This window comes from Botryllus schlosseri, chromosome 8 (assembly GCF_051294905.1).
Source record: "Botryllus schlosseri isolate E-star chromosome 8, Bs_hap1, whole genome shotgun sequence".
In the NCBI taxonomy this organism is placed as follows: domain Eukaryota; kingdom Metazoa; phylum Chordata; class Ascidiacea; order Stolidobranchia; family Styelidae; genus Botryllus; species Botryllus schlosseri.
The window spans coordinates 5,084,550-5,098,190 of NC_137243.1; the positions used below are offsets into that span (position 1 = coordinate 5,084,550).

Sequence of the window (13,641 nt, forward strand, 5' to 3'; positions counted from 1 at the left end):
TCATCTTCAGTTGACGGAAAGTGCAAAGACGGATGGCGTTGGCTGCAAGGGTTTTGCTTCTTCTTTGGAGAAAGTGAACGGAGCCAGTCTGATGCGAAGAAATTCTGCGAGGATCAGTCCGACCGAGATCATCCATCGACACTAGCAAGTATTCTGACCGCCAACGAAGAGTCATTCATCGTTGGTAAGTTGAGAAAACGCGACGCATTACTACGCAGACTTGGACAACTAGAGAATTCTAATTGTCTATTTAGAGCTAAATGCCGATAATCTGATTCTAATATAATTTGTGAAATGTGCCTTTGCTTTCTGGTTTCCCTGAAAATGATACAGGGGAGCTGTAAAGTGCGAAACAAGCCAAGCTTGTTGTGTTGACATTTGCAATTCTTATGCTTATGTGAACGAATTCTGGTTTGATCCGAACTGAACTTTATTTAATATCTAAGTTTTCATGACTTCAGTAATTCTAATTCTAGTCTAATTTGAAAAAAATGTGTAGACATAATTATAATTCTAGTTTAATTAGGAAAAAAATGTGTAGCAATAATTCTCAATCTAATCTGGTTTAGAAAAGCTTGAAAGTTTCTAGTTCTCCAGATTCTGCTGCTGCATTACCAAGTTTTCAAGATTGCTTTAATTGGGATATCTGTTATTATTATTCACATAGAACTTCCGTCACATACCACCTCATTTATTTGCTTGCCCTTTTTATATTATCTTCTTTTACTTTTCATTTAGCGTGCATGTCTCCTCTTTACATCGCCTAGGCCCAGGGTGGTGTCTGATTTCAAGACTGCTCCAAGTCGTTTCGACACCTTCCTATCTTTTCATTGTATGGCAGTCTTTGTGGTGTATCGATTTGATTAAATGTTTAAGAATAAACTGAACTGAAATGAGCACTGCTTGTTATTTAGGGCATATGTCTCAAACAAGCTGGATCGGACTTGAAATGGTGTCTAGTACGTATCAATGGATTGATGGCAATCCAGTGAACAATGAGAATTGGGCTGGGAGTGCGCAAAAGACTCAGACGTGTGTTTATGCGAGGGAGGACAGCGGTATCTGGGTTGATGCGGCATGCTCAGACTTGCACACGTTTATATGCAAGACAAATGAAAGTGAGATATTGCGGTATTTTACATCTGAATACCTCTGACTCGACTTGATTATCTCAATTTTCAGTTGAGATTACTCCAATTACACCGACTCCACCTGACTTACGTGAGTAATCATCATATTTTCTTAGTAATGTTCTAGCTGTGTCTTCATTTCTTTTTGGACAGATCTTGGCCATGCTCTAGTTTGAAACAATGTGACAAACATGACCATGGCCAAAGAGAATGAAAATTTTACAAAAGTTTCTCAATTTCTCAAAATTTGTAAAATGGATATCAAAATTTGCAAAATAGACATAAGCTACTTTGATGTCCAATCATATGTTATTATTAGAGTTACATCATTACGTCACATAATTTGTTTTCATTGGAAACTCTGTTTATCCTTATCATGCTGCGTTTAACTCTCGATAAGGGGAAATGTGTTAACCTTAGTATTAAGTCTTCGAGTTAATAGATTATACTGCTATGAATAGAGTTTTGAAACCAATATTCAAGTTTAGTACCGCCATTCCCCTATCTAAATCATAACCAGTAACTATAGCAGTAACCATCATGATTATTATATTTATAGACAATCATTAATTCATGCACATATATCGGAATGATCATTTTCAGATCCGGATTATGAGAAATGCGGAGGAAATGGCTGGTTCTCCGATCCATACACAGACAGATGCTACAAGGTTGAAGCCGAAATTTTCATTTCGCGTTAGCGATCGGCATTTCTTTTTTATGTTTAGGTTGACAGTGAACGGACTAGAGCTTGGAACGATGCTCGCGCGGAATGCCAAAATCACGGCGGCGACCTGGTCTCGATAAACTCTCCCGAAGAGAATCAATTTCTTTTTGGTATGCAAATTGTATCTGTACTTTCGGTTCATTTCCATTTACTTTCCTAGCATGTATTTCTAGATACTCAAGTGTCCAAATACTTCTCTTCGCAGGAATTGTTATGAACAACATAACAGCCTGCGTTTCAGTTTATAATTTGGATAGGGATAGCGTCGAGGATCACTCATGACGTTTTAAGAGTATGAATGATGTTGAACATTCAAATATGAACCTTTCATGAAGATAATGCCCGTCCTGCATCACATTGAAGCTAATTTTCAATAGCTTTGACCTTATCTATTTTATTGCACTTTGTGACAGTGATGTGGGTCGATCATGACCTCACATATCTGCCATTTTCACTGACGTGCGTGACTTGGTACTAACGTTTTGTATCCTGTGATATGACAAATCAAGACTTTAATGAAGGGAAAACATCATCAGAATTTTAACTGATTGACTAACACTCTGGTCAGTCTAGTGGAAAGGCCGTATAATTTCAGAACTCGCAAAAATGGTCTCTCACAACGCGATCATGATTCGAGTACCGTACTTGAATCATTGAGCCTGTAGTCCAGGTACTCAAGTCATGGCCTGTATAATGGTTTTCATTTGAATCTCTGTTTATGCGCTTGAAATTGTGCCCTGACTCTTGATAAGGGAGACACGGTATGTCTTCTAGTTAGTGAATTATACTGCAATGAAAGTGGTCTTGAAATCAATATTGTAGTTTAGCACTGCCAGTCATCTATACATGTTCAAAATTATTTTCGACCCCCGGTTGTAGACGTTGCATCAAAACTCGGATTTGTCGCCCATTTGTGGATCGGAGCCTCGGACAAGATGGCGTGGCAAGACGATGTTGTTGACGTTTACGACGGAGGATGGACATGGTCCGACGGCAGCCCGTTCAATTACATCAATTGGAATTCCGGTAGGGATTATTTTCAAATTTTCTGGGGCTGTAATCGAGTCGCAAGGTTCCGAGTCTCAGGTCAATGTTACTTTTATAGTTTTGATTCGAGTCAAGTATGGGATGAGGAACAGAGGGTTGGGTCAGAGTCATAGTTTTGAGACTCAAGTCCGAGTCATTGTGTTAACTGTTCAGTTTTGAATTCAGGTCATATTTAACCTGGGGTTGTAATGACTTATGCAAGTCTCGTATATCAGGACAGATACTTGAGAAATGGGCTCAGAAAGTGTCTTTTATCTGTTTGAATAAACATGCTTAGAGTGAGAAAATTATCCATCACCCAAAAGTTTCACAGAAGTGAGTTGAACATGACTCGATACTGAACAGTATAGACTATGCCTTGGACTTGGACTCGCGTCTTACCACCGTAACTCGGACTCGACCAGTCGCTCCCTGACTTGAACTTGTCTCTGTGGTGAATTGAAAATGACTCGACTTGACTCGATTAAAAATATAAAGTCAAACTGACTTGTAACTTGGTTACAACTCTATGTTTAACACACTTTTTGACAACTCCGCTTGTTGTTGTTTGTGGTGTTCATGATGTTTTCGATTGAAATGGTCATTTAAACCAGGCCGATATTCGTTATTATGATTCCGCATCTGCGCCTCACATTCATAATATAGTAATTTTCCTAACTTTGAACAGGCCGTATTTTTCAGGCACCAATACTGATACACGAAATGTCAAAACTTTGGTGACTTAATTGTTTTTCGAAATTATAATGAAATGCCTGTCTTGATCGCAGTATCTCGAGTCATACGCTACGACTTGTGCGAGTCGTGCAAAATGACTCAAGACAAGTCGAGTCAGCAAAGTGGACTCGAGTCATTACAAGCCTGAAAATTTCGCACTGCTCTACAGCAGACTTGAACAAACTACCAATCCAGTTAGTTTGTCAACCTAACTACTATTTTCTAGTAGTTCTAGTTCTACTTGAGCATTCAACGGTTACTGCACTCTAAAAATGATGTGGTCTCAAATTGAAGGGCGAAACGAAAAAAAAATTGGCCGCAGCCGTTTTCTTAAGAACGTCACCGTAATGGAGCTGCAATTTATTGAAATTCCCACAAAAACTTCACGCTCCAGCAGTCACGCAGAGATCGAACTTTATATAGTTGTCAGCCGATGTTATGAAGGAAATATGTCGTATAGCCAAGGTGGTTTATATACCGCGTTCAACGGAAGATGTTCAGTCATGAGATTTATGTCAAAATCGGGCCTAGTGTATTCTATTTCTGTCGTGTACGACATATTTCCTTCATAACATCGGCTGACAACTATATAAAGTTCGATCTCTGCGTGACTGCTGGAGCGTGAAGTTTTTGGGGAAATTTAAATAAATTTCAGCTCCATTACGGTGGCGTTCCGAAGAAAACGGCTGCGGCCAAAAATTTTTTTTCGTTTTACCCTTCAATTTGAGACCACATCATTTTTAGAGTGCAGTGCCCCTTTAACAAAAAGTTTGTTGCCAAACAACTATATAAAACATTTGAAGAGCTTCTTGGAGGTACAGAACTTTTATATAAAACATGTGAACCGTGATACTGGTGTTCTGTTATACGGTGCTCTAGGAGCCATTGTTAGCTCAGAGTCGTCACTTCTAACAGTGGCGTAGCCAGTGGTTGGGTTTTGGGAGTCATTGCATACTTTTATAGGCTGCTAGTTGTAGTTCTGGTTGCGCATTTTGAAAATCCAGAAAGAAGTGCTTTCTGCAGTCAAATATACATGTCCATTGTCCACGTTGTTCAAGGCGAACCAAATAACGCCGGTCAAGAGGACTGCGCCGAATTCTACCTGGACACCGGAATGTGGAACGACAACCAGTGCTCCCGCACCCGTCATTTCATCTGCGAAAAGATCGGAGACACGGGAAGCAGCATTATCGGAAACGACGTCGCTCAGACCGAATGCAGGAGCAACGAAGCCTGCTGCTTCAAGCATCTGGGAGTCGAAAAGGGCGGTGTCGTTTCCGACAGTTATTTGAGCGCCTCTTCCGTACGTGACGAGAATTTTGACGAAACGCGCGGCAGATTGAACATGCAAGAGACTGTCGTTACTGTTGATGCGGGTTTGTGGATTTCTAACATCATGTCGCTAAATTTATTAGAACACGGGCATCGCGCTCGGTAAAAAGCTCGCACTCCGACTTCTTGAACGGTAGATTGTGGGTTCGATACCCAGCCGGGTCAGACCAAAGACCTCATGAGTTCCTTGCTTGACCCTCAGCATTACCAGGATAGGTGTGGTGTGAAACTTAGAAAGCCTTACAAGGGTATAGCTGCACATTAGGGCTCTTCAAAAATGACTTTTTTTCTCAAATCGTACTGGCTACTTGATAAAATTGTTAGGTTACCTAATTTAAGCCTACACACAAAATTTGGTTCAATTCCAGTCAGTAACCGCATTGCTACAGGAGAAGAAAGTTTCTATTTATTATATATAAATAAGTAACAAAAAATTTGAAAATTTTCTGTTCACCCCATGAAAGTGTTGGGTTGTCTATAGAAACGATGTTCACCAAATTTGGTTCAATTCCAAACAGTGGAAGCGGAGTTATCGCCGTCGAAAAACTTTGATTATGAATAAAATAGTATTTACGTTGACCAATTCTTTAATTATTTATTATAGTGGTTCACACCATAAATACAACCAGTGGAAGCGGAGTTATTGCCGTCGAAAAATTTGATTATGAATAAAATAGTATTTACGTTGACCAATTCTTTAATTATTTATTATAGTGGTGCACACCGTAAATACTATTTTATTCAAATCCAAATTTTTTCGACGGCAATAACTCCGCTTCCACTGGTTGGAATTGAACCAAATTTGGTGAACATCGTTTCTATAGACAACCCAACACTTTCATGGGGTGAACAGAAAATTTTCCAATTTTTTGTTATTTATTTATATATAATAAATACAAACTTTCTTCTCCTGTAGAAATGCGGCTACTGGTTGGAATTGAACCAAATTTGGTGTGTGGGCTTAAATTAGGTAACCTAACAATTTCATCAAGTAGCCAGTACGATTTGAGAAAAAAAGACCTTTTTGAAGAGCCCTACTGCACATTCTTTGTCCATTGGGATATACACATCACGCACTCATGGTATGCATATGCACAAATTGTGTGTATGTATATCACGAGTCGGCCGAAAAAAACAAGGACAAAAATGCAATATGTCCTATTTCTATTAGAATGAGTCATTCGACTTCTTTTGTAGCCATGGTGATCTACATCACTATTTTGCTGAAGTGTTACACTGAATTCTTGGAACAGGCATTGGTTTGCTTACTAGCCGTTGGGCCTTTGGGAATTGATCCTGCGGACGGTTGGCTGACAATACCTTCGATGTAACCACTGAGCTACTGCCGTTGTCCAAACCCAATATTTCAGTACCGCTATTATAAAACGCAATTTTACTTATTCAGAAAGCATTGAGTCAAAAAAATTGTGAAAATTGTTTACAAAGTCAAAATTGTGATTCACTAGGTCCAGTGTCAGTGGGTGCTCACGGGGCGTGGGAACCTCGCGATGATGACCAGACCAATTCATGGTTCCAAGTCGACTTTCCAACCTTCACGGAATTCAAAGGGATAATAACACAGGTATGTAACTTACAACCTTGATAGAACTACCAGGGCTGTACCAAGTCTCGATGTTCCAAGTCACAAGTCAATTTGACTTCTATATGCTTTTTACTCGAGTCAAGTCGAGTCATTTTCAATTCACCACCGAGTCCAAGTCAGTGAGCAAAGGGTCGAGTCCGAGTCATTGTGTTTTGACTGGAGTACGAGTCCAAATTACAGTGGTTGCTGTTCTGCATCGAGTTCAAATCAGGTACAAATGACTTCTGTGAAACTGTAGGGTGATATCGATGGCCTCGGATTCATACTATACTCATTTTTCTCACTCTAAACATGTTTATTAAAACAGATAAAAAAAAGTTTCCGCCTATATTTTTCAATTATCGGTCCTGATATACGAGACTTGAACTGTGTCGAGTGATATGACTTGGTCAACTTGGTCAATTCAACGAAAAATTGTGACTCGAGTCATCACAACCCTGACTCGACTATTAAATATTAACAATGCTAACGATTTGTTATCAGAATTAGTCGGTGATAGAGTACTTTGACTTTTTCTGAGTACATAAGTATGTATTGCCCTTCTTGCCCTAGCTCCGTACTTACTCGCTTACTACTACCACTTTTCATTTTTACGAAAGCTGTACCTAGAATATTTAATTTTTACTTACTTAGAAACTTCTACTTTTGCTTGACTAGAAATTTAAGATGTTGCTTCTCGTTAGAACCAATGAGGTCTATCGATCAACACGCAAATAGCATCGGAAAATTTGATGTACTGTCTGAATCTATTTTCGTCTATTCCGCTATCAGATATATTCTGTGAGTCTTTCTTGAACTCGATGTTATTTTTTCAAGACAAAGTTTTGAATAGTATATGCCATGAAATCGCCCCGATTATTCGAAATTTCATGCAGATTTGATGACACGATTGTTGATATGCAATGTTCTTTCCAACGCTCTACTAGCTGCTGACGATTACCCCTGACGAGTGTCAGCCGAAAATGCTAGTGTTTATTTCAGTATGAATACACTATTCAATTGTATATTGGAGTTCTGTACCTCCAAGAAGCTCTACAGAGAACGTTTTCCGATTTTTTTTGCCAACATCTCTATTTTCGCCCAGTGGATCAAAATCTTTGATCAGCATTACATAGTCAACGTGAATTTCTTCTTTTTTCAGGGAAGAAATAATTTCAACGGCATTACCGGCAGAAGAGAATGGGTGACTAGTTACAAAATTTCATACAGTCAAGACCCTGACAACACGAAAAAAGACGTAACAAATTGGGAGTTCCTCAAGGACAGCACCGGAAGTGACATTGTATGTCATGCGGATGCTCATAGTGCAGGAATTCGTGTCATTTCTATCATAATTTGAATAGATATTTGATGGTAACAATGATAAGGACACTCAAGTAACAAACCTATTTCCGAGACCGATTGTGGCGAAACACATCCGCTGTCACCCGATCACTTCCCACGAAAGAGTGGCGCTGAGATTGGAATATATTGGATGCGTTGCCTGTAAGGTGATAGTAACTTTCGCGCGGTATTAGGCTTGCTATTTCCGATCTGTTTGCAGCTTGTTTGTACAAAGTCGGAATGAACAGCGGTTATATCACTGATAGCATGTTGACTTCGTCCTCTGGCGATGCGAAACAAGGAAGACCAGCAGCAGAACCAGGTGGGGAATATGATGATTTAGGGATTTTAGAGTGCAGCAAACGATATATTTATTATTTCTAATTTTTTTTCCCTTCGAAACTGAGTCTGATGAGTAGATTTGGTCATTCAGATTTGAATTATGTAATATTGATGTTGTGATGAAATAAGGCAAATAAAGGCAGTCTTTCGAACAGCATTCATCAATGCGTAGTGTCAAGATACATTGACTGTAAAATAAGTGACAATGGTTTATGTTTATTATAATCACCGTAAGACACGTAATCGTTTGACTAGATCCCAACCTTCTTCGACTAATCAATCAATCAGGCTTATAATATTTTCATCGTTTCAAAACATCACAAGACTGCGATACAATGAAAAGATAGGAAGGTGTCGAAACAACTTGGAGTAGCCATTAAATCGCCCCCCTTATCAAGCTCGACCCAAATTTCGGCCCTCATATTTAATGATCTGAAAGAGAGGACATATAAACAGGAAATATATCTGCCTGACTCTGATCGCTGGTGAATTGACTGAAAAAAATGTCATTTTTCTGAGTAGGTTCATGGAAAACCTGGTTTCCGAGTCTACTTTCCATTGAGTTGACCTGAATCAGTTGTCTCCACGTGCATTTTAGCAGCTATCAAAAATTAGATTGTAATGAAAATGGGAGTTTAGAAACATTCCACAAACTAGATTACCGTCTTTTCGCTTTAAGTGGTCTAATTGGGGAACTAGAGTAGTTTAGTTGTACGATTCTTTCACTATGTAACGATTTTCAAAACATTTTCAGACCAATGCCTATCCGGAGGCAATAACGGCCAAGGCTATCGAGGTTGGCTTTCAAAAACACAGTCAGGCTTAGACTGTCAACCGTGGGCAATCCAAACACCTCACACTCATTCATAGTGAGTTATTTTTCAACTGGATATTCACAAATTTCGCTGCACGGCTCATGTGATATTCAGATGATTTTTATTTGATATTCCCATTCAACTGTCGTATGGTTTAGTGATCCAAGCAATTATGAGGACGATGGACTTACCGGTAATGCCTGTCGAAATCCGGGTGGCGACAGAGACCGGCCTTGGTGTTACACCACTGATGTATCGGTGGAATGGGAATATTGCAGCGTACCTACTTGTCCGAGTAAGTCGAAAATAAGAAATTACTGATGTTAAGACTTGAATGATGTGTGCTTTCTTTGTATTGAGGTCCGAAAAATCCAGCAACCCATAAATATAGTGTCTTTTCAAAGTAACAATATATCTTACATGTAAAATTTGTACTTTTAATGTAGGTTTGATCCATGCTCATGTGTATTTTCTCAGGTTACACCCCGACTGGGTGGCAACCGTCTTCATCCACAACGAACCAGTGGATTCAAGTTGCATTTGATGGTTATTATAAAGTACGTATCGTCTGTCTGTGTGCCTCAAATCACAAATGCAAGTAAATGGTCGAAATTGTCACAAAAAGTGGTAAGAATGTTCAGCGTTGTTACTAAGTAAAAGTACAAGCAATACCGAATATTTTAACTCACTTCCAAGTAGTAGTAGCAGCGATTTCCTGGACTACTGCAAGGCAAATTTGTAATTGAAATGTTTGGAGAGTAGTCAAGGAGTTTTCATAAGTAGGTTTGATCGAGGAGCTGTATACTTTTGTAGTTAATCGCGGGTGACTGTATTCGAAATTTGAAGATGCAACTTCACAACTAACAATTTCTCTCATAAAAGTGATGAAAACGCATCCCCAAACTATTTTCCCCTGAAAAAAACGTACCCACTCGACTGTAAGTAGGCAAAACCTATTTGAGTATTCGAAATTAAGTCGAAGTCACTCTATATCATTAATATCCAGCTCAATATGAACATTGTAAAATGCAGCAGAAGCACCTCTACTGTGAAGTTTCCGAATGAGTTGCCGCAGCTAGAAGTCTAGACTTCAAATTCTTATTCAAGTAGACTTCAAAGCACAGTGGCTATCTCCAAGGCAGGGCAGCATGTACAAAGTATAAGAAAAGTGGTTGAAAAGTAAACGGGCTTAGCCACAGACCAACTCCCGAACTGGACACAAGGGTTATTCAAAAATAACTTGTTATTTTTTTCAAATTTTTACGGCTATCAGCTAAAATTCTTGGACAGCCTGAAAAAAAACGTTACACACCAAATTTGGCTCAATTCCAAAGTGTAGAAGTGAAGCTATCAGAGTTTTAAAAATTTGAATTTATGATCAAAATATGAAAATAAATTTTTTCTAATTTGACCGGCTAACAATGCTCCCTCTAGTTTTTGACGATTCTGCGCACACTCACCAACTCACTGCACAAATTCTTGGACAACAGTGCGTAACGACTAAAAAAAAGGTCATCACTTCGTATTTTTTGTGCGCAACTTAGATTTTCTGTGCACATAGACCGAGTCAGCACTGCGCATTTGCGCAAGTGCGCAGCTTAGAGGGAACATTGACGGCTAACCAATGAAATCGTTGAGTTGTTTACAAAAACACTATGCAAAACTAATTTGACTCAATGCGAGCTCGTAGAAGTTAAGTTACTAGAGTTTTTCATTCATAATAATTCTTGGTTACCCACAGTAAATTCTGTTTTTTCAAACCCAAGATTTTCAACTCCAATAACTTCGCTTCTGCCTGTTGGAATTGAGCCAAATTTGCTGTGTTTGGTTTTATTGTGCTACTTGACAATCCCATGGGGTAGACAGTGTACTTAAAAAAAATTAATATATTTTTATAATATATTCAAATGTTCAAACTCTAACAGCTTCACTTCTACTAGACTTTGTGTACAACGATTTTTTATCCAATCATTCAAATTTCTATCAGGTTGGAGGCATAACGACATACTCTACGGGATCGTCCTGGGTAAAAACGTATAAATTGCAATTTGGAGAGACTGCTTCGATTCTTCGAACATACCAAGACCAAAGCGGTGATGATCATGTGAGCCTATATTGCATTATACTGAGTATTAGGCTATCTCTTATCATTCTGGTATAATGATATCGATGGTAGGAAATTGTATATAAAGTATATAAACAAGACTACGAATTACCAGTTGAAGACTGCTTACTATCATCTGCGACTCGGCAGATTTTCATTGGAAACGCCCAAGCAAATACCGTATACACCGACATTGTTCGCGAACCCATTTCCACCTTATTCCTGAGGATCGTGCCACAGTCGTGGCAAGGAAGAATCACTTTACAGTTTGAAATCAACGGATGCTATGCTGATAGACTCATTTCATGTGCCGGTGAGTTGGTACTAATTACCTATCACACCAGACTAAATCCCAGACCATCTTGATTAATGAGCATAGCAAAGGGGTAAATTACCCTAGAAAGTAATATCTGTGCATCACCCACTTGATATAGCCATCAAACTCTATATTTCAGACAAAGCGAGCCAATATGAAGATGAATACTTTACTGCCACCTGCCCGGGCGGTTGCGCAGAAGATTTCAACAAAGGATTGGTTTACGGAACCGATATATACACCGAGGTATGTAGCTGAACACTGAAGCACGTAAATTCAGTGAAGTGTTACGTAGTGTATTACTTATATTGGTATCAATATATGGAATATTTTACCGGCTGAACTCCGTAAATTACCTTCTTGGGAGCTCAAAACAATGTTTTGGTTCTCTGCTCTCAAGTTATCGCTAAATTTTGATTGCAATGATCTTACTTTATTCATTCCGTCGCCGCGAAAACAAATTAGCTTACGTCCATTTTACAAATTTTGAGAAAATGAACTTTATGTAAAGTTTTCATCTCTCGTCTGTACATCTTGGCCATGATTTACTTTCAAACGATGTGATAAACATAAACATGGCCAAGATGTGGCTGCCAGAAAATAGTAATAATTACAAAAACTTGATTTTATATAAATTTTAAAAATGGATCTCAAAATTTTAAAAATGGATATCAGCTACTTTGGTTCCACCATACTTTGAAATATTGTGACATCACAGCTATTATGATTAAGTTGCATCTTGCAGTCGTCAGCGATCTGTCCTGCTGCTATACACGCTGGTAGACTGGTCAATAATCATGGTGGTATCGTTGAAGTTTCAAAGACTGGCGGTAAAAACAGTTACGAAGGGACCGTGAGGCATGGAATCAGCACTCTGTCGTGAGTATTGCTTTGTACGTTTCGATAATGTTGCGGCGTGACAGTGTGGGGAATACTGCACGAAAATACAGTAGGCTTATCCATCGTGTTAATATCGATACTCTTCTTATTGAGATTGATCTCTCTAGAGTTCTTTATTTCCGATTTCAGGTATGGTGTTGCTGGTCAGTCGATTGTGTTCAACGGACGAGGTAATTTGTACATGCTTTTATGCATTAGTAAAAAACCAGAGCGGAATATTATTTTCACTGAGAGACATTGTCTGTTATAGGACAATATCTCTGGCTCTACAAGCCAGTATACGTTTGATTATTCGAAATTTCATGCCTGTGACGTCATATTTTGTAACACGATTGTTGATATACAGTATTCTTTCCAATTCTCCTATACAATTGAATATTATATTCATATTGAAATGAACCCAAATATTTTCGGCTGACACTCGTCAGGGGTAATCGTCAGCAACTAGTAGAGAATTGTTGCTGACGATTTCCCCTGACGTGTGTCAGCCGAAAATATTCGGGTTCATTTCAGTATGAATATACTATTCAATTGTATATTGAAGTTGTGTACCTCCAAGAAGCTCTTCAATTCTGTACTAGTCGCTGACGATTACCCTGACGAGTGTCATCCCACAATATTCAGTTCATCATCATCATCATTGGTTTATTAGCAATTTTATCAGTTCAATACACCACAAAAAATGCGATACAATGAATAGACAGGAAGATGTCGAAGCGACTTGGATTTGTCAATGGAATCGGACACCCACCTTGGCCTAGGCGTAGTAAAGAGGAGGCATGCACACTGAATGAAAGTAAAGAATACAGTATAGAAAAAGAAAGCGACAAGAAATAGGGCGGCATGTCATGGGAAGCGAGATCGATAGGTCAGTCGTGGTCCGTATCAATATGAATGTACTATTTGGTTGTATATTGAAGTTATGCACCTCCAAAATTCTCTTCTAATCTAAAATTCATCACCATATTTTGATATCAGGCAACGCCTTATAAGTATTTCATGTTCCTAACATACAGTTTGCTAATGCCATGCTGCTATGTATATTCTACTTTCAGAATGAATATTGAGCGTGTGAGCTAACTTGTGATGAATACAGAGCACTTAATCATATGTAATTGGCTTCATCATTTCCATGTAATTTTCATAGAATCTGACGATTGTCCTTATCCTTATGTCACTAGACTGACTTGATTGTGCGGCAACTCAATTGAGCAGTGTTTCTAAACCATCTTGGGTGGTTACGTGGACCCCTTAACTCGAAAATTCAGGAAGCTGGTGAAAATTAAAG

At 38.8% G+C, this 13,641-nt stretch overlaps 1 protein-coding gene across 1 annotated transcript in view; it reads left to right on the forward strand.

The window, feature by feature from the left end:
* LOC145444111 (uncharacterized) overlaps positions 1–13,641 on the forward strand; it is a 41,113-nt gene that overhangs the window by 8,876 nt on the left and 18,596 nt on the right. The window contains 19 exon segments of the mRNA XM_080322040.1: positions 11–184; positions 915–1,118; positions 1,183–1,221; positions 1,734–1,801; positions 1,859–1,967; positions 2,737–2,883; positions 4,677–4,994; positions 6,417–6,532; positions 7,695–7,835; positions 7,897–8,038; positions 8,097–8,198; positions 8,973–9,087; positions 9,192–9,328; positions 9,511–9,590; positions 11,021–11,137; positions 11,288–11,450; positions 11,593–11,699; positions 12,199–12,332; positions 12,483–12,523. Of these exon segments, the coding sequence (XP_080178166.1) occupies positions 11–184; positions 915–1,118; positions 1,183–1,221; positions 1,734–1,801; positions 1,859–1,967; positions 2,737–2,883; positions 4,677–4,994; positions 6,417–6,532; positions 7,695–7,835; positions 7,897–8,038; positions 8,097–8,198; positions 8,973–9,087; positions 9,192–9,328; positions 9,511–9,590; positions 11,021–11,137; positions 11,288–11,450; positions 11,593–11,699; positions 12,199–12,332; positions 12,483–12,523 (2,454 nt within the window).